The 26,004-nt window shown below is 40.9% G+C and overlaps 1 protein-coding gene across 3 annotated transcripts in view; it reads left to right on the top strand.

The window, feature by feature from the left end:
- Positions 1 to 26,004, top strand: part of SLC18B1 (solute carrier family 18 member B1) — a 1,776,356-nt gene that overhangs the window by 1,576,770 nt on the left and 173,582 nt on the right. For all 3 annotated transcript variants that reach the window (XM_044063787.1, XM_044063796.1, XM_044063806.1), the window contains exon 10: positions 22,566 to 22,661. In XM_044063787.1, the coding sequence (XP_043919722.1) occupies positions 22,566 to 22,661 (96 nt within the window). The remainder of the gene's footprint in view (positions 1 to 22,565; positions 22,662 to 26,004) is intronic.

The raw sequence follows: 26,004 nt of genomic DNA, 5'->3' as shown, positions 1-26,004 counted from the left end.
TTATAACTCTTATGTCTTTGGCATGATGCCTTCTTGTAGTTGTCATAATTTCTGTTTTCCAGTGATAACTTTGGAAAGTCTAATGACTAGATTTCCTACTGTCACACACATTTTTGCTTGCACTCCTTAGCTATGTAGCGCATTTCTACCGTGGTGAATTTATATCTTTGACAGATGTCCTGACCTCTCCGTTATATTTGAGTGGAGTAGTTCCTTTGCAAGTATGTTTCCCTTAACTTCAAACCCTTCAGGCAGACTTCTTCTCAGAGTGCCTTGGAGGAATTCTCTGTGTTTAGTATCTCTCTCTCAATTTATCGCAGTGTTATGTTCTGGCTGTAATAGTTTACAAATTCTTCACTAAATGCCTTTTAATTAATCCTAATATCTGGTCTGCCATTTTCTTAGGATAGTTCAATTTTGCCTTCAGAAAATTTGCTATATACAAGTCAAAGTACCCACCCTGGGACTTTCTACCATTTACTTCAAATGTCCTTTTTGGGTACTGTTGCTGCACGTGAGGAAGTCACCATTTCAGGTACTCTTTATCCATTTCCTTCTCACTATTTTTTTAGCCTTCAAAGGTTTTTTTGTTATGGCTTTTTCTTCTACTTTGGCAATGAAACTCCAACATTATTATTTACCAGAACATAATACCCTTGCATTGTTTATCACTCAAGTGCTGGTAAATATTGCATGTACCTCACTTTCATAGACCTACATTTGCTTGTTAGTATGGGAGGCAGTACTTTACAGACCTTTGATATATTTCTGTTAGGCACTAGTTCATAAGCCAAGAAGATTCATAACAGTAAATAGCTCAGATTCAAAGTACTTACCATCCTGTATATTTTTTCAGGCTGTTCTGTAGACCCATTTATGGTCCTTTACTAAGCGACCCTTTTGATCATTCCTTTCGAAGTTGTTAATCAAGATTGAGTTTTTTATTATGCTGCAGCATTATTTGTTGTCAGGTATAATAAAGTAATTAGTATCATTGTGGATATTTCCACATTCTCACTTTCTCCTCATAAGAAATTGGGTTGTCAGCCTCCATGCTGGTCTGGTTTGTGCCATTGTGTTAGATTTGAAAATATTACCTGAAACCTATTTAGATGTTCATCATATTGATCACTGCTGCTGTAGCCTTATCTATATGGGTTATATCCTGTCAAGGATATAACAGCCGGCCAGCTTCCAAAGCTTTTGGCATCTTCAACATAACCAAACCATTAGTCAGTTTGAGGTGTGCTGACTAAAAAGTTTTGAGTGGCAAGCCCGAAGAGCTTTCCTGCCATTGAAGAGAGTGCTCCTCTGTGGGCTTTCAAGGACTGATGGTCAGCTTCTGCTGTTCCTTTGCTGGGCAAATAAGTTCCCTTTGGAAAAAAAACTTTCAAATTAAAATATTATTGTATTATTATACTTTCCTGTTTAGGAAAGTTACTTTTAAGCTAGGAGTTTGTGTTTTAACAGGTTTTCATGAGATTTAAGTGTACTTTTAAACAAGAGTGCATTTTTCCTCTCAGTTTAGTTGTTTAAAATAATTGAAACCAATTTTTATAAGGAAATGTGTTTATTTTTCTGTTTGGGCTGGCAGTGTTTAAAAGTGCTTTTTACTGTGTTTTTGTGTTAAAGACTTTACATTTATACTGGCTTGTGATGCTGAGTTATCCAGGGAAAGAGGCACCATTTTGGCTTGACCACTGAAAAAATACCTGTTCATGGTCAGTCCTTCTTCCAGCCACAAAAAGAAAAAGTTAAGCAAACATCCTTTGCCACCACAGCAGGCTAGCAATTTGCCTCACTCTGCTGGGGCAATAGCTTGTTCCTCAGACCACTCATCTTTTACTTCAGATCCCTGTGATGTAGCACAGGGATTAGCCATATCCTCTGCAGATCTTGGGGTCCCCTTAGCGTGCAAGGGAGAGCCACTTTTGTTGGTCTTAGCAGAGGGAACAGGGAAGGTTTATCTTTTCAGTCAGAATTCTGTATCCATTCCTACGGGAGCTACTGCTGCCATTAATAACACCATTAGCCCCAGTTTTTCCTCTCAAACTCCCCCCTCCCCAAAGAAACCTAAGCATGTATCTTCTCCTTCTCAAATTTCTTTAGACAGGAGTAGTTCACTGGGTCTGGCTTAGGGTTTAATTCAAGCTATTGATCCTTCTTACAAGGTGGTTTCTGGTGAAAGAAAGAGGACCACCTCTTTTCTTGATAATATTTGAAGATTTTGAATCTGGACAGGAAGACGAAGGGACAGATACAGACTTTTTCTGTCATTTTTTTGATTTGTCTCTGAGAGAAGTGCTTGAGTTTCTGATTTTCCCCTGTGGGTTTTTTTCTTTCAATATGATTATTTCCAGAATGTGATTTCAGTGGGAGAACACTTAAGGTTTTTCAGTCCCTCAGAAAATACTGTGAACTTTTACAGAAGGAAATGTCACCAGTTCCCATAGTTCTGTCAGCTCTGAGGATGTTTGTGTCACTGCCTGCAATTTTTATCACAGTCAGCTTGCTGCCCTTAAAAAGGCAGATAAAATGTATAACGTTCCTCGGTCTTTTAAGTTTTCATGCACTATTCCCAAAACTGACCCAACAGCTATAGTTTTAGTTAATCCTACTGCTGCTAAACATTTAGTTATTTCCAGTCCTATTCTCTCTGACAAGGATGGGAAGATGTGTGGAATAAAAGTGCATGCTTCTGCAACTTTGATTTTCAGAATTTTGAATTTTCAGGGTCAGAAGATAGTTTATTCTAACTAATTGTGAAAGTATGTGGAACGTTTTGTTCACAGTTTCTCCTTGTGAGGAAAATTCTGTTTCAAATAATTTAGTTTCTTCCATTGTTCCAGTCACAACTTATTGTTTATAGTGTGTGACTCAGTTGATACTTCCTCCGTGGTTATGGCCACCAGTACTGTCTTCATGAGGTTTGCTTATCTGCACTCAGACTCTCTCTGATGATGATGTAAAAATGAGATTTTAAATTCTCCAATGGATAGAGATGTAGTTTTGAGTCTTCTGCTGCAGACACTATAAAAAATGCGATGAAAGGAATAAGCTGATATGGGGAATCTTTTAGATTTTCCCGCTCCCCTTTTCCACATTTTCTAAGGTATTCTCTAGCCCCTCATCCAGTTTTGGCAAATAAATACATAAATACACAGTCTCAACAAAATGCAGGTGAATAGATGTTTAAGATGAAATGGCAAGGGAGCTGCAAAAATAATTCAAGAACCCCTGCCCAAAACCAAGAGTAGCCCAGTTAGTCAGAATGAATTATTTAAGGGATATTGTTCCCTCACCCAGCCTGGTAGTCCCATTTTCCTTTCCAGAAAGTTTGAATCTCGACTTTTCTCTTTGGCAGGGGATAGTTTCAGCCATCTGGAATATGTAGATCATTCATCAGGGTTACAGATGGCAGTGCGCGAAAATCCCTCATTTTCAGGAGGTAATTCCTCATTCACAGACCAGATTCTTTTATTTCTCCATGTCCTTCATTACATGCTCTCGAAGGAGTGATAGAACCAGTTCCCCCTTCCCAAGTTGGGAATAGTTTTTATTCAAGGATGTTTTAGTGCCAAAAAAAGAAAATTCTTGGAGATCAGTTCTGGATGTTTCTTTGCTAAACTTGTTTGTGGTAGTGCCCAAGTTCAAAATACTGTCATGTTACAACCTGTTACCTCTCCTTCCTCATTCAAGTTTCATGGTAACACTAGATTTGAAAGATACTTATCGCATCCATGTTCATTCAGACTTCAGGCATTTCTTGAGGTTTTGTTTGTATGAATCACATTATCAGTTCTCTGCCTTATCCTTTGGAATATCCTCTGCACCAAGAGTGTTCCCAAAATGTCTAGCTCCAGTTGTAGCTCATTGCACACTACAGGCTGTTCACATTTTTCCATGTTTAGATGACTTGCTTATCTTTGCAGAGTCTTTTTCAGAGTATCAGGAATCTCTTAGTTGGGTGAGAGATCTGTTACATAAGCTGGGATTCTAAGAGAACATTCAAAAGTCATTTTTGACTCCTTCACAAAGTATTGTGTTCCTGGGGTATCAGCTCAACACCTCAGTTCAAAAAGCCTTTTTTTCACAGGAAAAAATAGATTTATATATCTAGATCTGTTTGTAAGGTTTCCACTCAAACCTTGGTCATTGAGAAGGGACTACCTCAGGATTTTGGGCCTCATGACATCTATGATTTTCAAGATACCCCAGCAAGACTCCACATGAGTAAGATACAATGGTATTTGAAGTCTCTTTGGTCCCAGCACCAATATCCTTTGTCTTTTTAAATCCAAGTGCTGGGGTTAATTAGAAGAAAAATCACTCGATGGAGACAGCAAATATCCCTAAATCTTGGTATCCCCATCTCCATCTCTGTTTCAAAGCAGTCCATCCCCACATACATCTTGGACTTTGCTTGGAGAACAGATTCAAGAAGGACAAAAGTGTAAGGTACAGTATATGGAACACCAAGGATAGACAAGTTACATAAATATAAAATAAATGCTTGCCCTGTTCAAGGCACTCAACCCTTTGAATCATCTTGGGTCCTTGGGACCTCTTCAAGTTGTTATAGACAATACCGCAGTCATGTGTTACATCAACAAGCAAGAGTGAACTAGATCATACTCCTTTGCGGAATAGCCATGTTAGCTTGGGATACAGCTGCACAGCACAGTCTCACTCTGCAGGCATCCTACAGTCCGTCAGAGAATAACTGTGTGGTGGACAAGCTGAGCAGGACAATGGCAGACCATCATAAATGGAAACTAGATGGGGGGGTGTCTTCCAGGATTTGATCCATCTTGGAGGAGTTCCTCAAGTAGACTTGTTTGCCTCATCTTTGAACAATCAGCTGGCATGATTCTGCTCCAGTAAGTCATGCAAGAAGGCCTAGAAATCAAGTGTTTTTCATCTTCCTTAGACAGGAATGTTATGGATGCATTTCCACCCTTTCCATTGATAACCAGGGTACTTTTGAAGATTCAGAAGGAATCCCCCAAGATGAATGCTCCTTTCTGGGCCATTCAACAGTGGTTCTCTCTTTTTGGAAATGCCCAGAGGTAATTTACCATAAGCTTCATCACTGGATGGATCTATGCACCCTGATGCCTGTCAACTTCAGCTAACTGCGTGGATGATAGGTTCTTAATTCTCTTTAGGCACCCATGTACCGAGGATGCGCAACAGGTACTAATGGAGGCAAGAAAGCCTGATACTAGAAAATCATATATTTGCAAATGGAAAATATTTTCTAGTTGGTGCCAGCAACATAATTAGCACCTATTTTGGCCTATTAATTTCATTACCACCTTTTCTATTAAGTATCAACAATGGCTTTGTTACACATATTGTAAGGATGAACTAGAAAACATTAAAAGTAGACAACAGTTTTAGTAAATTATTTCCCCCTACAGTATGAGTTAGTTTTAGGAGAGGGGCAAATATTAAGAACTTTTTGGAGAGATAATTCCATATGAAAAAGGAAATGAAGGGGTGATTGAGATGCAATAGTAGCAACATCTGCAGCTATGTTATACGGGGTGACAGCTTTAAATTAGGACAAGTTGCAGTTAAACTTAATGGATATAACACTTGTAGGTCAAAGGGAGTGGTATATGCAGCTTTATGCCACTCTTGTTTGGCCTTTTTATGTAGGAAAAATAGAACATTATGGGAATGTGTACTTCATCACATATGATGATAAAAGAAAATATGTTAAGGATGCCGTGTATAAGCATTCAGTTGACTGCACAAGTTTCAAAAAGTTTGACTTTATTGTTTTGGAAGAAATTACTTCAAATTCAAGAGAGGGTTTCAGGGAGGAGATAATAGAAGTTAAGGAACTTTTATGGCAGCTGAAACTAGATGCTTTCTGCTCTCCAGGTGTCAATAAGAATGTGTCTCTAGTGTGTTGTTTGAAACTGAAGGCTGCCAGAGTGTGATTTTTGAACACAGTTTTAAATATACATTTCGTCATATTTTCACCCTAATTTAACAAATTAATGATTTTATATATGAATATGTTACTTATTTAATTAGTATTCCATGGTTTTAATGGATTTATTCATTATTTTTATCTAATGTATTTCTTATCAGTTTTTCTTGACAACGTACATTTAAATGTTCTATGTGGTTTGTTCAGTAGTCATATGATCAAACAGGTCATGTTATATAACAGCTTGCCAACCGAACAGCTAACATGAAAGATGAAAGTGCTTAACCATTAAAAAAGCTTTAATTGTTACTGTTGTGGTTGCTTTCTCAATGGTTTAGTTGATAATTGATTCTGAGTTTAGTAACATTTTATGGTTTTCAACACAGCAAGTGTTTTTTTTTTTTTGTTTTTTTTTTTTTGGTGGATTACTGATTTAGAGCTTGTTGTTTTCTGGTTTTACAATGTTTGTGTGAGTTACTAACCTATGGCCTTTCCTACTTCTCCATCAAGGTTCATTTATTGGCCATTTCAGCATGTCTGCCCATGGATCCTATTCTTTCAATGCATTTTGTTGTCAAAATATTTTTGAAAATAGTTTTGCATAACAAGCCTTCAAGAAAACCAGTGCCTCCCTCCAGGATCTTAATTTTGTGTTAAATAAGCTAAAACTTGCTCCATTTGAACAACTTAATCTGGCTGACTTGAGGATATTAACATGGAAAACTATTTTACAGATCACTCTGATCTCTGCAAAAAGAGTGTCCGAGTTGCAAGCTTGTATGGTGAGTCAATCCTATCTCATTTTATACAGAGATAGGGTTTCTTTGAGAACTAATCATTCTTTTATGTGGTATCCAAGTTTATTTTAAGCCAAACTGTCCACCTCCCTGTTTTCTTTCCTGAATCTAAAAATGAGGGAGAAAGGATACTCCATACCTTGGATGTCCACTGACAACTCTGGTAGTTGACAGAATTAAATCTTTCAGATATTTCAAATCAATTGTTCATCTCTTGTGTGTCAAAACAGACCATTTTCAGTGGTTGTGTAAGGGTATTACCTTTTGTTATACTCGCCACAAAAAAAAACGAATCCAGGCAGGGTCAAGGCCCAGTCTAACAGGGCCTTAGTTTCATCTTTGGGTTTTTCGAAAAGGTTGGGTTCTAGAAATCATCTAGAAGCAACAACATGGTCCTCTTTACACATGTTTACAAGACATTGCAAGCTTGATTCCTTCTCTAGGTCTAGATCTGGCTTTGCTAGGGTCATTCTTCAAGGACTTCTGGAACCTTCTCCTTCAATCTCCCAAATGTAGTAAGCTAGGTAATTTGCCCATATAGCTAAGGCTACTGCAGCAATGATCAATATGATGAACATTTTATAGCTGTGTAAGTAAATGACCATAACCGTTCATATTTGAATGATCACTGCTGCATTAACTGCTCCCTCCTTCCATCCACCTTGTTTTATGGTGAGTTGTTTATGCCAGGTTGAAGACATTTATTTTGTGCTGTTCCTGGCATTGTCTTTTCAGGGCTCAGATTCCCTCTCTTAGTTGGCATGAAAGCATTGCAAGGTTTGGTGCCCAAACCTCTCTTTACTCAGGTCAGCTCAGCTCAAGCTAATGATTTGGGCTTATGGAAGGTGCCCTGAAGTTTTGAAAGATGGCCATCTGTTGTATCCTTTGCAGGCTATAACCCCTGTGGCTAAGGCTACTACAGAAGTGATCATTTGAACATATAGTGACCCATTTATTGCCTGAACTGTAACTATTTTTACATAGTTTTTGCTTTTTGATGGAGGCGCTGATATTGTCTGTACTTCATCTCTTCAACTCAGCACAATCTGCACTCTTTGCACCCATTCCAAGCTCATTTGAAGAAGGTATTTGTTCTGCTGTTTGCTTCCAAATTTAATTCTCCACCTCTTTGACCAATAATTTGTTAAAAGGTGTATTGGGATACTATTGTACTTTGTTATATTGACAGTGTTTTTCACTCCTGCAGCATATTTAATGTGCTCTGATCTTTGAGGGTGACACTTCTAAAGAGTTGCAGTTGCTAAGACCATGATACCTAGAGAAGCCACCCTTGATGTTTAAGCTTGGGACTCTGTGCTGAAGGTGATGAAGATGGAACTCCCAGTTTCATGTATGAAGGAAACATGCTTACTGTACTGATGGATCTGGATTGGTGGTTCTATCTTCATCAACACAACCTTCCTCTATTTCCCTGTCTTGTCTTTGTGGGGCCAGGGCATTCTGTCTGTTTAGGCTTTAGCTTTGTTATAGCTTTCTGTTTGTTTTTTTAATTCCTCCATCTTAGTATGGGCTTACAGAGATCTGAAGAAGGGCAGCATTTTTGCTCAAAGGGGAGTGGCCAGGTAGTCTAGAAAAGTATTATATTCCCACCTAAGTCTCGCCAGCCTTAGTACTAAAGATTATGAAGATGAAACTGCTAGTCCAGCTCAATCATTATGGTAAATACAGAACTTCTTTTCCATATCAGGAGACAAGTGGAAAGGAGAAGGATGGCTACTATGCCATTTTTTTGTAGAACAGAGGAATTATTATGTATTCCTCATTCCCCGTCTCTGGTCTGACGTGCAGTGATGATGATTTGGCTGACCACCATGTGCTACCCTGTGCATGTACAGATCCCAATTCAAATGTCTGTTGGAGTTACCCGTATAGTAGCTGCCTGTTGTAAACCCAGTACCTCCATTTTGAAACTTTCCAGATATCTGAATCCACTTCCACCCCAGAAAAGTTGAAAGCAAGCCAACAAGACTCACTGTACTACCCTCTCCCAAGTTTTCAATATTAGAGTTTGCTTAATCAAGCTTAAGCCACATATAGAAATGCTGTCTCAGTGCCGACAGGCCAGATTGAACTAATTTTTAAATAAATAGTTATGTGAGATGGCACAAAAAGGATGTACCTAAATGATCAGCTAATTATAATGTGCCTTCTTGAAAAATCATTTAGTACTATAAGTATTCAGTGTGATAGTCTGTTGCAGAAGTTCAGTTTTGGCAGTAACAAGCCTTGGGGTCCCGGAGTCTGACAAGCCTTGGGGTCCCGGAGTCTGTCTACTGGAATAGTCTTATAGCTTGTTAGTTTGTTCTCATTTGTATTTAAACCATGTTCAAAATAATAGTCACTGAGTTCTCAGTGAAACCCATGGAGATTCTGTAGAGACAGTTGTCATTCATCAGATGTATATATTAGCTGTAGGAGCCTTATGTTCTCTACCGTGATTTCATGATTGTTTGCTCTTTAAGAGAAATTGGAGGTGGGAGCTGAAGGCATTAAGCTGTATACTTAGTAAAAGTTAAGGTTATACATATGTATAAATCTGTTTTATGCATATACATATAATGTAGATACAGGGGAGGTGTCTCATGAAGAGCTTGAATTGTAGGTTTACCGAAAGGGTTTCATGATCAGTGATGAAAACCATAAGCCATGATCGGAGTTAACTAATTCTACAATGCAAACATTTCAAGCAGCACAAGGACCAGACATCCCCATATTGCATTTATTAGTTTGTGTATGTCTTTTATGTTACAGTAGTATTCCATTAACATCAGTAGGCTTTGTTAGTGGGTAGGGATTTGTGTAATTAATACATATTTTTATGAATGGCGTGTCTGAGTGGTTTTCTACTATAGCATCTCAAGTACATTTTTGTATATTTTTATTGTAGCTTCAGTTCATTTTGCATAGTTAAGTAGTATAGTTATGGTTATCCTGGAATTCTTTTAACTTTATAGTGCATTTATGTTTCTTATTTAATTTTAAGTTATTTGGCTAAAATTTCTACCTGTTGACTACCTGAGGTTAGAATTTTATTTTATTTTTTGTACTTTTAATTTTTTTGTTCTAATGAGGTCAGTTTTAATTTATGGTGTTTTTGTTTATGTGGACAATGTTCTTTTTGTGGAGTGGGTTGGGTGTGGGAATTTTGTGTGTTTAGTGTGTAAATTTGTTTAGTTTTATATCATGGTGAACAAGAAATACAGTTTTGTTAGTTTTTTTTTTTTTTACTTTTTTTTCTTAACCAAATGTAGATTTGGAAAATAACTGCTATAAACAGAAAATAATAAGTAATGATCAATGGACTAACACCAGCTACCATATTAATCATACACCGTGGCACCTTGGCAGAGCCTTCAGGAGAATGCTCTGCTGAAGTGCCAGGATTTGTTATTGTTAACAAAGTAACTGTTTTTAACTCTGTGGTCATTATATGTTAAGTGTAGATTTCAGTTTGTTTTAGATTGACTGTGGTGTTTTAAGGGTGTCAGTGTTTGTATTTTGTTCATACTGTGTGTGATCCTTTACATTAGTTTTTATGAAATACAGTAAAGCAAGTAGATTTAGGGCAATAATAGTAACTTTGATGATGTCAGGAGTATAGACATTTTTGATCTCAAGTCATAAACTTTTGTAAACTGGAAGTGTGACTTTTATCACAGCCTTTATCTGGATTTGACACGCACACGCGCACAAACACACACACACACACACACACACACACACACACACACACACACACACACACACACACACACACACAAAGGTTAGCATTCTCCTACAAAGTTTTTTTTACTGATTCATGGCCCCAAAGTTATCATACGTAAATGTATATTTGTGACTGATTGAAATTAAAAAGTGTGTATAGCTCAGACATATGTAGAACCTAGACGTCTGCACAGGTCTTTGGCTTCTAGTTTGGGTAAGGTGCCTGAGTTATGTTATAGTTCCCATAGTGACAGTACTGAATGTTTAACTCCTTGTGGGAAGATTGTGTAATAACTCCGGTGCCAGGGTCGAAGAAAGTGATTTAAAATTGTGATATATTTTTCTTCCTTATTTCATACTATCAGCACCCGTGTACTCTATATTTGAGTTCTGCTAATCTGCAATGTATGTCTTTCTATCGTTTTAATTCTGTGAATAAAAATGAGATGAAAGGAAAAGTATGTGAAGCTTGTAATTGTGTCAGTAAATCTGGGGCCATAAAAATATAATTGTAAGACTCTTTAAACCAAACGTTGTAGATGGAATGAAGGAGCGAACACAATTCTTTAGTACTTTTGTTCAAATTTATTCTTCATGAACTTCTTCAGAAAAAAGTTAACCTCTCAAAACACACCTCTTATAAGTTACATCACAAATCACATGACTTTCATAATACTTTAAATTAAAGGTATAAAATCATACCGTAAAAATAAAAATAAAAAACTCTTCTTTTCCAAACAGCTTAGAATGTCAAAGCTTCATGTGGTGATTTGTTTTTGCCTTTTGTAGTGTGTTATCCGATTTTCCTACTGTACGTCCTGCTTTATCGGGTAAGCCCGTTTTTAGTTAGAGGGCTTCTGTCCGTTTGGTGTTCTGTAACTCGGGCCAGTCCCGTTTTTGAGTCAAGGGCTCGAGCCCTACTGTAAGGTTGTTGTTTTTGTGTGGTGAAAAGATAGTGGTGATACGATGTCTAAGGAGCAAAAGTCTGGTTTTAAAAAGTGCACCAAGTGCAACTACAAAATGTCTATTACTGATAGCCATGCTGTTTGTGTATATTGTTTGGGACCAAAACATCTGCAGGAAACATGTGCTTTTTCCTCTAGGGTCCTTCAAGAACGTAAAAATAAATTGATCCTTAAGGGCCTTATTAAGCCCTCCTTTGAGGAAGCTTTGGCTTCTCCCTCCTCTCCAGCTTCTAAAAAGAAAAGGTCGTCGGCTCCGACCAGTCTGTCGGAACCGACTTCCAAGAAGCATAGGTCGACCTCTTCTTCCTCGGCTCCAGTGGCTTCGGAGCCTCGGGTGGAAGTGTCTGCCTCTATACCTCTTTCCTCGGCTCCATTGGTGTCGGAGCCGCAGGTTGGAGGATCGAGAGGCGAATCATCTGTTTCGGCTCCTTTGGTCTCGGAGCCGTTGGAGGTGTGCATCTCAGACTCTCCCCCCTCAGCCCTGAAGTCCCCTTCGGCGCCGATACTTATACATACGGCTCCGGATCCGGTGCCGATAGTGTTGGAGCCATTTCGGAGCCGGTCCCCTGGGCTATCGGAGCCGAGAGAGAAGTCATCTCGGGCCCCATCTATTTCTTCTAAATCCTCCAGATTGTCTAATTCAGATTTGGACAGAGTTATCCAGAGGCTTTTCCAGTCCCCGGTTTTTGCAAAAATGGTCTCGGCTCCAGCCCACTCGGCTCTGGAGCCAGTCCCCACTTTGACACATCCGATTCCTCCTCCAACCTCCTCGGAGCCGTTGGAGTCGGTGATGGTAGAGCGGAGCGGAGTTGTCCAGTCGGAACCGAGACTCCCTCGGAGCCTCTCGGTTCCGACCATCATTCCTACCCTGTCCTCAGTGTCAGGGTTCGGTACCGGGACTTCCTCGGTCGGGGCCGAGGGGAACACTTTGGAACTGGTAACTTTGGTGCCTAGTCTTCCCCTCGGAGTGTCGGCTGCAGGGATTCCCGGTACCATCGTGGTCTCTCAGCCGGTGTCCTCCGTAGAGTCTGGAGATCCTGCTTTTGAGGCCATGAGGAGTGCGCTGGCCATGTCCTTGCCGGCTCAGCAAGTCTCTACCTCACCGTCCCTGGACTTGGGAACTGGTGCTTCTGGTGTGCATCATCCCCATGACAGCGGGGCCCCAGAGCCTGAGGATACCCCCTTGGGGGGGGTTCCCTTCTTCCTTCTGATTCCGCTTCAGATGAACCTCCACGGAAGAAATTGTGCAAGAGGAAGCACGTTGACTCCCAGGATGAGTCTGTCACATTAGATACTGACCTTGATGATGTGGAGGGGTCCCCTAAATCGTCCTTGGATGACGTCTCATTCTCAGATATCCTCGAGATCTTGAGACAGAGAGGCGATTGGCAGTCCAAAACCCCTTCCGCAGAGGAGTCAGTTTTTCCTCAAGGCTTTTGGGGCCCAGCCCTCCACCGCCTGGGTGTCTCCACCCTTCGATGAATTGCTAGATTTAGTTTCCCGAAGGGTGTGGGAACACCCTGACTCTGTGGAACCGGTACCTGCCAGGCCTAACAAGTTTCTCTCAGCCCCTCCTGAAAAGGAATTTCTGACTAAAGGAGTTGCAGTAGATGCAATGGTAGTGGCATCTGCCACTCAGCAGGACGTGGCAGAGGCTTCAACGTCTATTCACCCTCCTAATAAGGATTCCAGGAGCATGGATAGGTACGGGAAGCTTACCCTTTCTTCAGCGGCCTTTACCCTGCGGTCGCTGAATTATCTTTGTCATTTTACCAGGCTCCAAATAGACCTCCTCAAAGAGTTAGGTGAGTCTCTTACGGGTAACCTTCCTGAGGCGTTAGCCCAAACTGTTGGCGCCCAGATGACTACCCTATCTTCGATAGTCAACTCGTCCATGAGGCTCATCTCATATGCGGCCGAAGGGGCGAGTAGAGCAGCAGGAACAGGCGTGGCTCTTAGAAGACACCACTAGTTACACTTGTGTCCCTTTGCGGAGGCCTTTAAGTCTTCCTTCACCGATGCCCCCTTTGATGGGTCCTCCTTGTTTGGATCCAAGGTGAAGGACACACTGACTCGATGCGAGCAGGAGGGCAAGACCTTGACTGCCGTGGGGGCCTGTTTTTCCGCTCCCTCTAGACCTTACCCCAAGGCCCAGAGAGGAGGGAAAATGTGGTTCAGAAAATCTCAAAGGTCTTTCCCTACTCCACCGAGTGATCCCCCCTCTAGAGGCAGAGGGGGGGGGGATTCAGGAAGACGTCACCCCAGAGGCGGCAGAGGCCCCCGCAACTCTGGAGACCGCGATTCCTTTCGTGGTCCATCCTACCCTCAATGTCCCTGAGACGTGGCCCGACTGCGCATCTCCGGAGCCAGTCGGGGGTCGCTTTGTGGAACACCCACAGGCTTGGGAATCTATCACCAACGATCAGTGGGTGCTCCGAACCATAACCGGAGGCTATCTCATCCCTTTCATAAAACCCCCTCTTCCTATCAGGAAAATCTCGGACGTGCCACCCAGTCAGGGGGATCAAGCATCGGTCGAGGTCTCAAAGCTGCTAAGAAAAGGAGTCATCCAGCCTGTCCCCGCCGACCAGATCGGATCAGGGATTTACTCAAGATTATTTTTGGTGCCAAAAAAGACAGGGGACTTAAGGCCCATTTTGGACCTCAAATCATTGAATCAATTTGTAAAAAAATCCAAATTCCGAATGGTCACCCTTCAGTCCATTCTCCCGTTATTGGAGAAGGATGTCTGGATGTGCTCCATAGATCTCAAGGACGCTTACTATCACATCTTGATAAGTCAAGAGTCCAGGAGTTACTTACGCTTCCGCCTGGGAACCAGTCATTTCCAGTTCCGAGCTCTGCCCTTTGGTCTCACCACAGCCCCCAGGTTGTTCACCAAGTGCCTGGCAGTAGTGACAGCTCACTTGAGAAGTCTAGGATTCCAAGTGTTTCCCTATCTAGATGACTGGCTCCTTACTGCCACCACCGAGCATCTATTAGTTCGGGCGCTCATGACCACAGTCAGTTTGGGTCATTCACTGGGAATCACGTTCATTTGGGGAAAATCTGTGCTGCAGCCGTCTCAGCGTATTACCTTTATAGGCGCAGAGTTAGACACAAGAAGAATGCGGGCATTCTTGCCGATAGAAAGGATTCAGGTCCTGCAGTCTCAGGTTCAAACCCTGTTACCCAGATCACAAGTTCAGGCCAGACTGGTTCTGCAGTTATTGGGCACGATGGCCTCGACTATTCTTCTAGTCCCCTTAGCCAGGCTGCACATGCGGGTGCTGCAATGGCTACTGTCGGTTCAATGGTCCTTTCAGGATCTCCCCTTGAACCATTTGGTCCAGATTACGGAATCTTGCCGTCGGGACCTACGTTGGTGGCTGCTTCATTCCAACCTGGACCAGGGGCGACCCTTTGCCCTTCAGCCTCCTGTCGCCATGGTGACCACGGACGCCTCCCAGATAGGGTGGGGGGGGCATTATCTGGACAGATCTGTCCAAGGTACGTGGCAGCCTCACAAAACGCACTTACATATCAATATCCTGGAAATGAGAGCGGTGCTACTGGTCTTGCAAGCACTTCATCATGTTCTTCCCCGGGGTACTATTGCGATCCTATCAGACAACATGTCGGTAGTCTGGTACATAAACAAGCAAGGCGGAACCAGGTCCTACCCTCTTTGCCGAGAGGCCATGAGAGTGTGGCATTGGGCGATTTCTACCCAGCATTTCCTAGTGGCAACGCACATTCCGGGGAAATCCAATGTGATTGCAGACAGGCTGAGCAGGACTCTCCTGTTGCCCCACGAGTGGTCTCTCAACGACAGGGTGACTGCAAACATTTTCGCCAAGTGGGGCCTCCCTTGTTGCGACTTGTTCGCCAGCCCTCACAATGCGAAATGCGGGGAGTTCTTCACTCTGACTCCCTCTCAGGGGCAGATTCCCAGGGACGCTCTGGCTCACAGTTGGCCCTCCGGTCTACTTTACGCCTTCCCTCCGGTTCCCCTTCTCCCGAAGGTGATACAGAAGGCGATTTATCTAGGAAGTGACATGATTCTGATCGCTCCACACTGGCCTCGTCAGGTTTGGTTCCCCTTCCTTCTGAGGTATGCGGTGGAGGGCCCATGGCTTCTGGACCTGGTGCCCGACCTGTTAACTCATCAGTCGGGACAGTCTCATCCATCCCTCAGGTCCTTGAGTTTGGCTGCCTGGTTACTCCACTTCCAACCTTAGTCAGAGATAACTCTCTTTCTCCTGATGTCATCCACATTTTGTCCTCTTCTCACAAACCTTCCACTACTAAACTGTATTCCAGCAAGTGGAAGAGGTTTGCTGTTTGGGCCCAGCAACGAGGTATAGATCCCCTTACCGCCCCAGTACCTCAGGTTTTAGAATTTCTGGCTTCTTTGTTTTACTTGGGCTGTTCAGTTTCCACAATCAAAGTCCAACTGGCGGCTATCTCTAATTTTCATGTCTCCTTTGAGCCTTCCTTAATGGCAAACAGGCTTTGCAAATCTTTCCTTAAAGGAGTGTGGCTCCTTCGGCCCCCAATAGCCCATCCTATGCCTCCTTGGGACCTGAATATGGTTCTAGCTTTTTTAACTGCCCGCCCCTTTGAACCAGCAGCTACTTGTGATATAAAATTTCTATCTTGGAAAACCGCCTTTTTGGTGGCAGTAACCTCTGCCAAGCGGGTCTCAGAGCTGCAGGCTCTCTGTTCTAGTCCTCCTTATTTGATTTTTCACAAAGACAGAATATCTCTCAAGTTAAATCCTTCTTTCTTACCCAAGGTAGCATCCCCCTTATGCATTCAACAATCCTTGGAGCTACCTGTGTTTTTTCCCAAATTCTTCAATAACGCAGAATATATTTTCCATCAGTTGGATGTTCATAGACAACTGCGTTTTTATTTAAGTAGGACCAATCAGACACGAAAGTCAGATCAGCTGTTTGTGTCCTTTGCAGAAAATAGGTTGGGTCAACCGGTGACAAAAACGACCATAGCCAAATGGATTAAAGATTGCATCTCCTTCATTTATTCACAGTCCGGCAAAGAGCTACCATTTCCAGTCGAGGCTCATTCTACCAGGGCAGTGGCTACCTCTGTAGCATTCCACTCCAAATTATCGATAGATGATATTTGTGCGGCTGCTACCTGGACTTCTCCGCACACTTCCATTTCTCATTACAAGATAGATGTGGCCTCTCGAGGTAGAGCTTCTTTTGGTTCCACAGTTCTCAGGAGTGTTTTCCAATGAGCCACCTGGGAGTTAGGTGCTAGGGATGCTGTCCCATCAGTTATGAATGTAGGTGAGATAGGATCCCATTACATCTTTTAGTTATGTACTTACCATAACTTCGGATGTATGGGATCCATCTCGCCTACATTCATACGTACCCGCCCTCCTTCCCCCTTCCCATTGGATTTAGAGGAAATGTTGCTACTACCGAGTTCTTTCTCTTGAAGGACTTTAGTTTGTTACAGTTGCTGTTATGTTTTCTGTGTCTGGATGTAGGTATGAAAGCGAACAAACAAGAACTGGGGAAGCAGGCGTGGTGCATTCTGGGATAAGGGGTAGCCCAGCCAATTAGAGACTTCGTTCTATTATATAGTGGCCAAGTCGGAGCCGATGGATCGGCTTCGAGCCCATCAGTTATGAACGTAGGCGAGATGGATCCCATACATCCGAAGTTTATGGTAAGTACATAACTAAAAGTTTTCCAAACAGCTTAGAATGTCAAAGCTTCATATAAAATGTCTTAATATAAAAATATTGTCATATTATTGTGATTTGAATGCAAGTGGGTTATATAGGGAACACCAATGTGATTTTAGAATGCAAAGAATCACTGTGGCAGATCAGTTTGGTAGCAGACAGAGCCCCTGGTCTGAATGAATGTATTAATATAAAGTTTTTTAGCACTAAAATAACATTCAAATCACAGTAATATGACAATGTTTTTATATTAAGACATTTTTTATGAAGCTTTGACATTCTAAGCTGTTTGGAAAACAAGACAGTTTTTTTATTTTTATTTTTATGATATGATTTTATACCTTTAATTTAAAGTATTATGAAAGTCATGTGATGTGTGATGTAACTTATGAGACGTGTGTTTTGAGAGGTTAAGTTTTTTTCTGAAGAAGTTCATGAAGAATCAATTTAAACAAAAGTACTAAAGAATTGTGTTCTCTCCTTCATTCCATCTACACCTTTTGGTTTGAGTTTCATTTTCCAGTTTGTTGTGTACTCTTCAAAGGAAGCCATCATTAATATTCAAATTAGAAACATTTCCTAGGTATGACATCTGTAAATGTGGAAAAATTGTGTTTGCTTTCTTCTGTTGTATGAAAAAAAGGACTGATGCAGTCTGATGCAACTACCACTGGTCTACTTGAAAAGAGAACAAGCCAGAATATATATTTGTAGCTGAGACCAGAGTCAGTCAATCTTGCTTTGAATATCTTTGTACATCTATTTAGGTTGCTAGAACAGTTCGATCTATTATTTCCTCAGTAAGATGCAGCTAACTGTAGATTAGAGTTTTTTTTTTAAATATTCTGTCTTGTACAACTTACTCTTGTTTTTATATTGTATGTACATTGCCTTGACCTCTGTGTGTGTGTGTGTGTATATATATATATATATATATATATATATATATATATATATATATATATATATAATAGGCATCAGTACTGTCTTAGTTCTTGATTTACATCAAAGCTCTTCTGGCTGGTATTTATTATTTACTTGTGTATTATTATTTATTTTTCATTTGAGTGAATTGTATTATTTAGCACTGTAGTTTGCAAGGCTGTGGTGTCTGCCTCAAATTAGCCCACTTGCTTAGATAGTATTTATTTATTTATATTTGAGTAAATCAAGACTGGTCATGTAATTGTAGTGTCTTTGGTCTCTAACCATGTTTAGAGTGATGGTAATTGTGCAAGGAAGAAAGCTGTGGGGAACTCCAGAATTTTGCCAGCCTTCTGTGGAAAGTGTGTGTGTGTGTGTGTGTGTGTGTGTGTGTGTGTGTGTGTGTGTGTGTGTGTCTGTGTCTGTGTCTGTGAAATTAATTTTTTGAAAAAGAGGTCCCATGGCTGAGAGATTCTGGAAGGCATTGGTTCACAGAGAGAGAGAGATAAAAAAACAAAAAAAAAAAAAAGAAGTCATGGGCATAAAGTCAGAAATTCAACATTGTAAAGGGTCAATGTTTAGTCGTTGTCTTGGAGTGAATGCTAGAAGCCCATACCCAGGACAGCAGTACATTGTCCCTTTCTGCTGTTGGGACCAGGTTGCATTTGGTGACCTTTCTGCTTTTGGGACCAGGTTGCATTTGGTGAATTGGTTACTAAATTAGATTTGTTTGTTTCTTTAATTCATTTGGTACCAGTAGTGTGATTCAAGAGACCACCCATCTATTAGCCATCACCCCTATGTGGGGAAGTGGAACACATCTATAGGTTCATAGGTGTGTACTAGATTGTCCCTGGAGCCTTTACAAGCCTAGCCCATAGAACTGCCCTGGCATCATGCCACCCGTTAGTTCCCAGCCTTTACAAGCCTAGCCCATAGAACTGCCCTGGCATCATGCCACCCGTTAGTTCCCAGTGCCTCTATCAAGTGGAGCCACTGGAGTGATCCCCAGGGTGAGCTTTCTATTTCCCATCCACTTGTCAAGATTTCTCTTGAAGAGGGCCAGTGAGGTGCTCTGCTTGACATGTATAGGAAGTCTATTCCAGAGCATGAGCAGTCTCTGAGTTATGAACCTGTCCCTCCAGCATGTTCTGTTGATTGTGGTAATGAGGTTGAGGTTTCTGGAGCATGTGGTGCGGAGGGATTGGGATTTCTTCAGATGTAACATTTCTATCAGAGCTGGGTCCAACATGGCTTTGTAAGTCAAGCAAAGATAGCCTTTTAGTAGACGATATGAGACAGAATAGATGGGAGTTTTTTGAGTCTGTCCATGTAAGACAAGTGTTTAAGGCCTAGGATCCTCTTCGTGAGGTACTTTTGTGGCCTTTCCAGCTGTTGCATGTGTCTAGTGAGGTACATGCCAAATGGGGCATTATACTCGATGATTGGCCTAATGAGGAAAGAGTAGAGAGAGATGATGACCTCTTTCTTCCCGGATGCAAAACCTTTGGTAATGAGATGTGCCACATAGGACTTTTTGACCACAGTGGCAGTGTGGTGGTCGAAGGAGAGGTTGCTGTCAGCCTGTGTCCCCAGATCTCTTATAACACTTCAGTGTTCAGTGGGCTCTCATCGATGTAGTAATTAGTGAGAACGAAGTTTTTCCCAAAGGGGATGATGATGCATTTTTTTGGCATTAAGCTTAAGGCCATGGTTTCGACACCAGTCATTGGTCTCAGTGAGGCCTTTCTGTAGGTTGTATACATCACTTGGGGAGTTAATAGTGGCTCCTAGCTTGCAGTCATCTGCGAACTTGGTCAGCCAGAGTCCCTCCGTGTTAGCATGGACTGCTGAGAAGTAGATACCAAACAGGAGAGGACCTAGGACTGATCCCTGTGGGACGTCACTTGTGACTGGTCGGCAGTCTGACTTGGAGTCCACTACTTTCACACTGTGGGTTCTATCTGTGAGCCAGTTTGCAATCCACCTAGTGATGTAGAGGTTGATGCCTAGTTTGGTGAGTTTATCAATAATTCCTGAGTGGGGAATGGTATCAAAGGCCTTGGCCAGATAGAGGTAGGCTATATTAACTGCCTTGCCCTCATCAACAGCTCTGGTGACTGACTCAAAGAAGTCAACCAGGTTGAGCAGGCATGATCTACCTTTCACAAAACCAAATTGAGGGGGATCTAGAGTTTGGAGATTCCCTATACCCTTGTTAATTGGGTCCATGATGATGCGCTCCATAGCCTTACATATCAGACTCATCAGGCTAATGGGGTGATAATTCCCAGGGTCTGTTGTCGCTCCCCCTTTATGGAGAGGGATGACTTTAACAGTGTGCCATTTGGTAGGGACAAAGCCTGAGGTAAGGCTGTGATTGAACAGGGCACAGAGACGTGGTGCCTGTTCACTTTGCAGTTCATGTAGAACACAGCCAGGGATATTGTCGGGTCGCATGGAAGCTGTATTCTTGGCCTTGGAAAATGCAGCTTTAACCTGTGCTGCAGTAATGCTGGGTGCCTGGCATTCCTCCGGTATTATTATTGGTTCTTTGGGGGGGGGGGTAAAGTTGGCACTGAATCTGTTGGCCAGTATGTTGGCAATATCTGTTGGCTCAGAATAGAAGGTACCATTGTGCAGTAACTCAGAGCAAACCTTGGTATTGCCGTGGAGATTCTTGATATAACTATAGAAGGCTTTGTGGTTGTTTTTAGTGTCTGCTGTAATTCTGCCTTCGTAGCTGGCTTTAGGGGTTTTGATGAGGGATCTCAATTTTTTGTTGAGGCTAATAAGGGAATTTTTCCAGTTTTGGACTTCACCTTTTTCTGCAACAGTTTCTTCCTTCTGTTATATAGTTTATTAATGACAGGGGACCACCAGATTAGCTTCCTTTTTTTGGAAGAGAGCATCTTGGTTCTGTTGGGTATGGCTAGTTCCATGCATTTATGTACGTGTTTGTACAGTGCATCGGTGTATGATTTGGCAATCATGCACATATTTTCCATTGACATGGGTGCCATGAAGTTAGCCACCTCTGTTTTTTGGAGCCCAAAGTCAACTTTGGAGAAGTTTTTCATGGTGGCTACCTTTGCGGGGTGTGGGCGAGATGTGGATTTCCATGGTGATTAGTTTGTGGTCGAATCTAACCAGGGAGGAATTTATTATTGGTGTAGAGCAGCGGTTGCCCATTTTAGTAATAACCAGGACAAGGATGTTGCTTCCTCTAGTGGGGGTAAGAATGAGCTGGTCCAGGGCATTGGAATTGATTAATTCAGGAAGCGTTGGCCAGTATATTGGTGCATGAGTAGTTTTCCCAGTTGATGGAAGGGTAGTTGAAGTCACCTATTATGAGAGTGTTGGGTTGGACCCTAATAGTTTCCAGGGTGCTTAGGAACATGGAGTGAGAGTCTTGGGACATGGTTGGGGACCTGTAACAGGCTACGACTTGAATCGCCGGCTTACCCAATGTAAGTTGTACCTGAAGTATCTCAGATGCATTATGCTGGGCTACTAGTCTGGAGGTGTGCATATCCTTTATAAATATGGAGACACCACCGCCTTTGGAGCTTCGGTCCATGTTCGGGGACTGAAGGGTGTGGATTGAGTTATAGCCTGGTAGTGCAGGGGTGCTTTCTGCTGCTTTAAACCAGGTCTCCGTTACAGCACACATGCCGGTGTTCTCCATTTTGAGGAGTGCTTTGAGCAAGTGCATCTTGAGCTTTAGACTTCTAGCGTTGGGCACCATGACCCCTCAGACTGCATTTATTTATAGCTGTTATGGTGGTAATTTGGTCTTTGGAACATCGCCTAAAAAAGGCACTATGGGGGTGGCAAGTGCCTTAGCCTGTATCCGGAAACCCAGGGTTGACAGATGCAGGCCTTCTCTGGCAAAGCATTGAGGTCTGTCAGTCATGTCATCCCAAGCAAACAGATACCTGATCCCCGTAGAATGACACTTAGAATGACACCAGAAACTTAGGTAGCATTGCACCTGTACTGACATACCTAGGTGGTCTGCTGCTTGGTTGTTGTGGGATTCAGATCCCAGCTAGTACCAGCTTAGTCTCCGTATATGGATGTCAAGTGGTGTCATCTGTCACAGTGGGAAGAATGTGTGACTTTATTTCCCTTGACCTTCACTGCCCTTTCTTAGTACAAATTTACGCTAATCAGGAACATGCTGAAATTGTACCCTCGGCATGTTTGCTGCTAACATATTTATGAAATGAAAGCTTTACCTTAAGAAGCTTACTTTGTTGTCAGGTTTCAGTTTTATTATAAATATTTTCTCATACAAGTTTATATTAGTAATATTGCATGCCATTTATTCTTGAATAGTAGAAATGCCAGGTATAGATGTGATGGAAAAGATTAGTAAGAAATAAGAATAATATTTGGTGCATCTGAGAAGTATTTTCAGATATGCTGTTTATTTTATTTAAAATGCTGAATCTCAGAAAATGGTTTTGTTTTCCCTACAGCTCCATTTGGTTGTTTAGCATCATGATGGTAGTACTGGGGATTTCTACTAGCATGACTGGCATTCCTGTCTTTCCAGAGATTCTCGAGTCTGCCTAGTAAGTAAAACATTTTGATGTTTTAAAACAGAAAAGTGCATTTAAAACTTGTTATATCCATGATGATATTCAAAGAAAGAAATGGTGAAGTTGTGTAGCCTTCAAAGGATCATAGGGTTTGTACAAATGGTGATGTCGGAGTTTTTTTTCAGTACTATTGAGGCAATTAAATTTGCACTGAAAAGAATGATTGTAACACATCAGTACCAGAAATATTTTTTTTACATGTAAGCCTTTCAGTATTGTGTTGCAGGATGTTTCTTTTGGAATGGAACAGAAAATTGTGGATGGCACATGTAGCACTTTCTGATTACAAAACATGCAGTGCCTAATTAGGTTAATGTTTTAATGCTATACAACAACAAAAAAAAAAAAAAATCACTTTGAAAAATCACTGGAAAACATTCACAAAATTCTGAAAACTGATTGGCTAGACAGCAAAAATGTTATGTATGTGCCAGCAAATAAAGTCCAATTAAATACAACACAAACAACACAAAATTCTGGAACAATCTGGCCAGACAACATAAATATCTGCCCTCTAATAGCACAGAAATTCCAATTTAGAAACAGCACAGACAACATCGATGGATTACAGTAGAGTATATAAAGAGAATCATTCTGCTTTAGTAATGTTGATGTTAATTAATGTGTCTACAAGCCAGCTGATACAGTGATGCACCAGACATTTTTCCCAGTAATGTATTTACTCACATCAATCATTCTACCTGTAATGTGCTTAAAGATAAGACCTTTGCTGAATGGGCAGCAGTTTCACCTCTTCTGTATTCATACTAATGATGCTAAGTAACTGCCAACATAGTCTGCAATGCTTTTTAAGTGGATTCTTTGCTGTGCCTAGGTATTTAAATGAGTTCTGGGTGGTAGCTCACTTTATTACATTTTTACAATCTTTCTTCTGGATTTGAAGCTGAAGCTATGCATTAATATAAATTGTTACTAGTAAAAAAGAAGGAGAAGCCCAGTTATGAAGTATAGGAGTAAACACACCAAGGCAAATGTCCAGAAAAAACGTAAACTCCTAATACTGCTAAAACCACACTGAAGGAGCAAAAAAACCCACTGTAAAATCCAGTATAAATCCAATGCTCTTTATTGTAGGTAAGCGCTTTTGCAACCAGTCTTTCTGTAGTAAGAAATCTCTTAGCATATTCCTTTCTCATTAGGTATGCTGGTAAAAAGGGATAAGACATTCAAAGTAACTAAAAGCTCTTCCCCTGTAAGCCTATAATTGTTTAAAAAGGCATAAAAATCTCAAAAAATGTTCTGAGTCCGTAGTATCAAGTTATATTGTGTTATTAATGGTCTCAGTTGTTTTTCCAGATATACTGATACTGGCTTAGTCATTTCTTACTACAGGAAGGCTCACTTAGTGTAGAGAAGGTTGATTTGATTAGTTTTTTGTTGGAGCTTGTCTTAGAATTTAATGTTTTACAGTCGATGGGAAATATTTCCTACAAACGCCAGGCGTAGCTATGCCAGTTTGGTGATGGCGCAATGTGAGCGAACTTATATGATGAATAACAATCCTTTCAAAGGTGACATTTTATTTTTTCGTCGTTTTGTAGATGACCTGTTCCTTTTTTTGGGGGGGGTAGTGAGGAAAGATTATGTGAATCTGTGGAACATTTAAATAAAAGTACTGATTTTTTAGGTTTTACCATGAATAGATCTCATACCCACATTGAGTTTTTAGATATAAAAATACAGTTGGATGGAACCACTGGTAATGTGTACACAAATGTTCACCATAGTAGTATGCACCCTCACCATATTTTTAGGAACGTCATCAATAATCAAGCTATACTCATGTCAAAATTACATGCAAGAGATCAGGACTTTGAAAATAGTTTGATGACCCTGAGGGATGAGTTCCAAGTCAGGGGTTACCATGAAAGAGAGGTAAATGAGGCATGCACTGAAGCCAGAACTAAAAGGAACACCACAGGGAAAACGTATTGTTCTAGTCCCAATATGGGTGGAGTGGAAATGACCCCTAAGAGAATGAAGAGCAGAGAGCAATTAGTGAAGTTTAGTATTACACACTCAGTTGATACTCGTTTGATTAAGGATATAATATATCGTAATTGGCATATATTGGAGACTGATGATAGGGTAAGTGCAACAGTAGGAGAGAAACCTTGTTTTATTTATAAAAATTGAAAAACATTGAAGCAGATGCTCTGCTATACAGATGGATTAGAACATAGATCCATTATGAACTATGGGACTAGGAGATGTAATACATGCTCATTTTGTCGGTATATAGAAACTAGCACCATGTTTGTCCATCCATCGAGTGGGAAATCCTTCAAGTTTAAGGCCTCAGGTGACTGTGAGAGTAGGAATGTGATATATTTAGCCCACTGTGCCTGCTGCAGTGCATTTTATGTTGGTAAGACCAACAGACAGTTATGGGAGAGAATTCGTGACCACCTTTACTGTTTTAGGAGACAACAGGAACATATTGTACTGGCTAAACACATGTTACATCAAGGGGAGAATCACTATTTTTACTTTTCTATTATTGACACTGTCACTGAAACCATTAGGATGGGAGATTTAAATAATAGAACTGAACAAAGGGAGTTGAGATGGATTTTTATGTTAGCAGCCCATAAGCTACCTGGGCTGAATGATTATGTATCTCTGAAACCTGTGTTGAAAGGTAGGAAGATTAGGAAGAAAGCTATTTAATTTTGTGATTTATAGATAGCGTTATACCAGCATTTTAGCATTTTTATAGTTAGGCTATTTTTAGACAACATATAATATAATATAGTATACGTTAGATGTTTTTTCTTTATACATACAGTATTTTTGAATATTAGGAAAAAAGCTGTTTCATTACTGATTTACATATAGGGTAGTATTAGTATGTTAGATAGTATAGCAGGTTATTTTTATTTTTATATATTTTTATATATATAGTATTTTTATGTATGTTCTTTGTATGTTTCTTTTACATTATATTATATGCTGTTTTTTTATATATTGCCTTGAATTAAATGTTGTGCTTTTTGAGTGTATTTGCATTTTGAATGTACTTGTTCTTTTAACTCATTTAATTAATTAATTGGTCATAGTCATGTGACACAGGGATGAAGTTTTTTTGTAATTTTTGGTCTGAGGAAACAACCAGGGCTGGTTGCGAAAGCGCTTACCTACAATAAAGAGCATTGGATTTATACTGGATTTTACAGTGTTGTTTTGCTCCTTCAGTGTGGTTTAAGCAGTATTAGGAGTTTACGTTATTTCTAAATTGTTACTAGGTTTAATGGCATCCATTTTTTTTTCTTTGAGCTTTTAAGTGGATCATCAG

The sequence above is a fragment of the Protopterus annectens genome, chromosome 1.part0 (genome assembly GCF_019279795.1).
Source record: "Protopterus annectens isolate FY-2018-M chromosome 1.part0, PAN1.0, whole genome shotgun sequence".
Taxonomy (NCBI): Eukaryota; Metazoa; Chordata; order Ceratodontiformes; family Protopteridae; genus Protopterus; species Protopterus annectens.
This window is presented reverse-complemented; position numbering and strand designations above follow the sequence as displayed.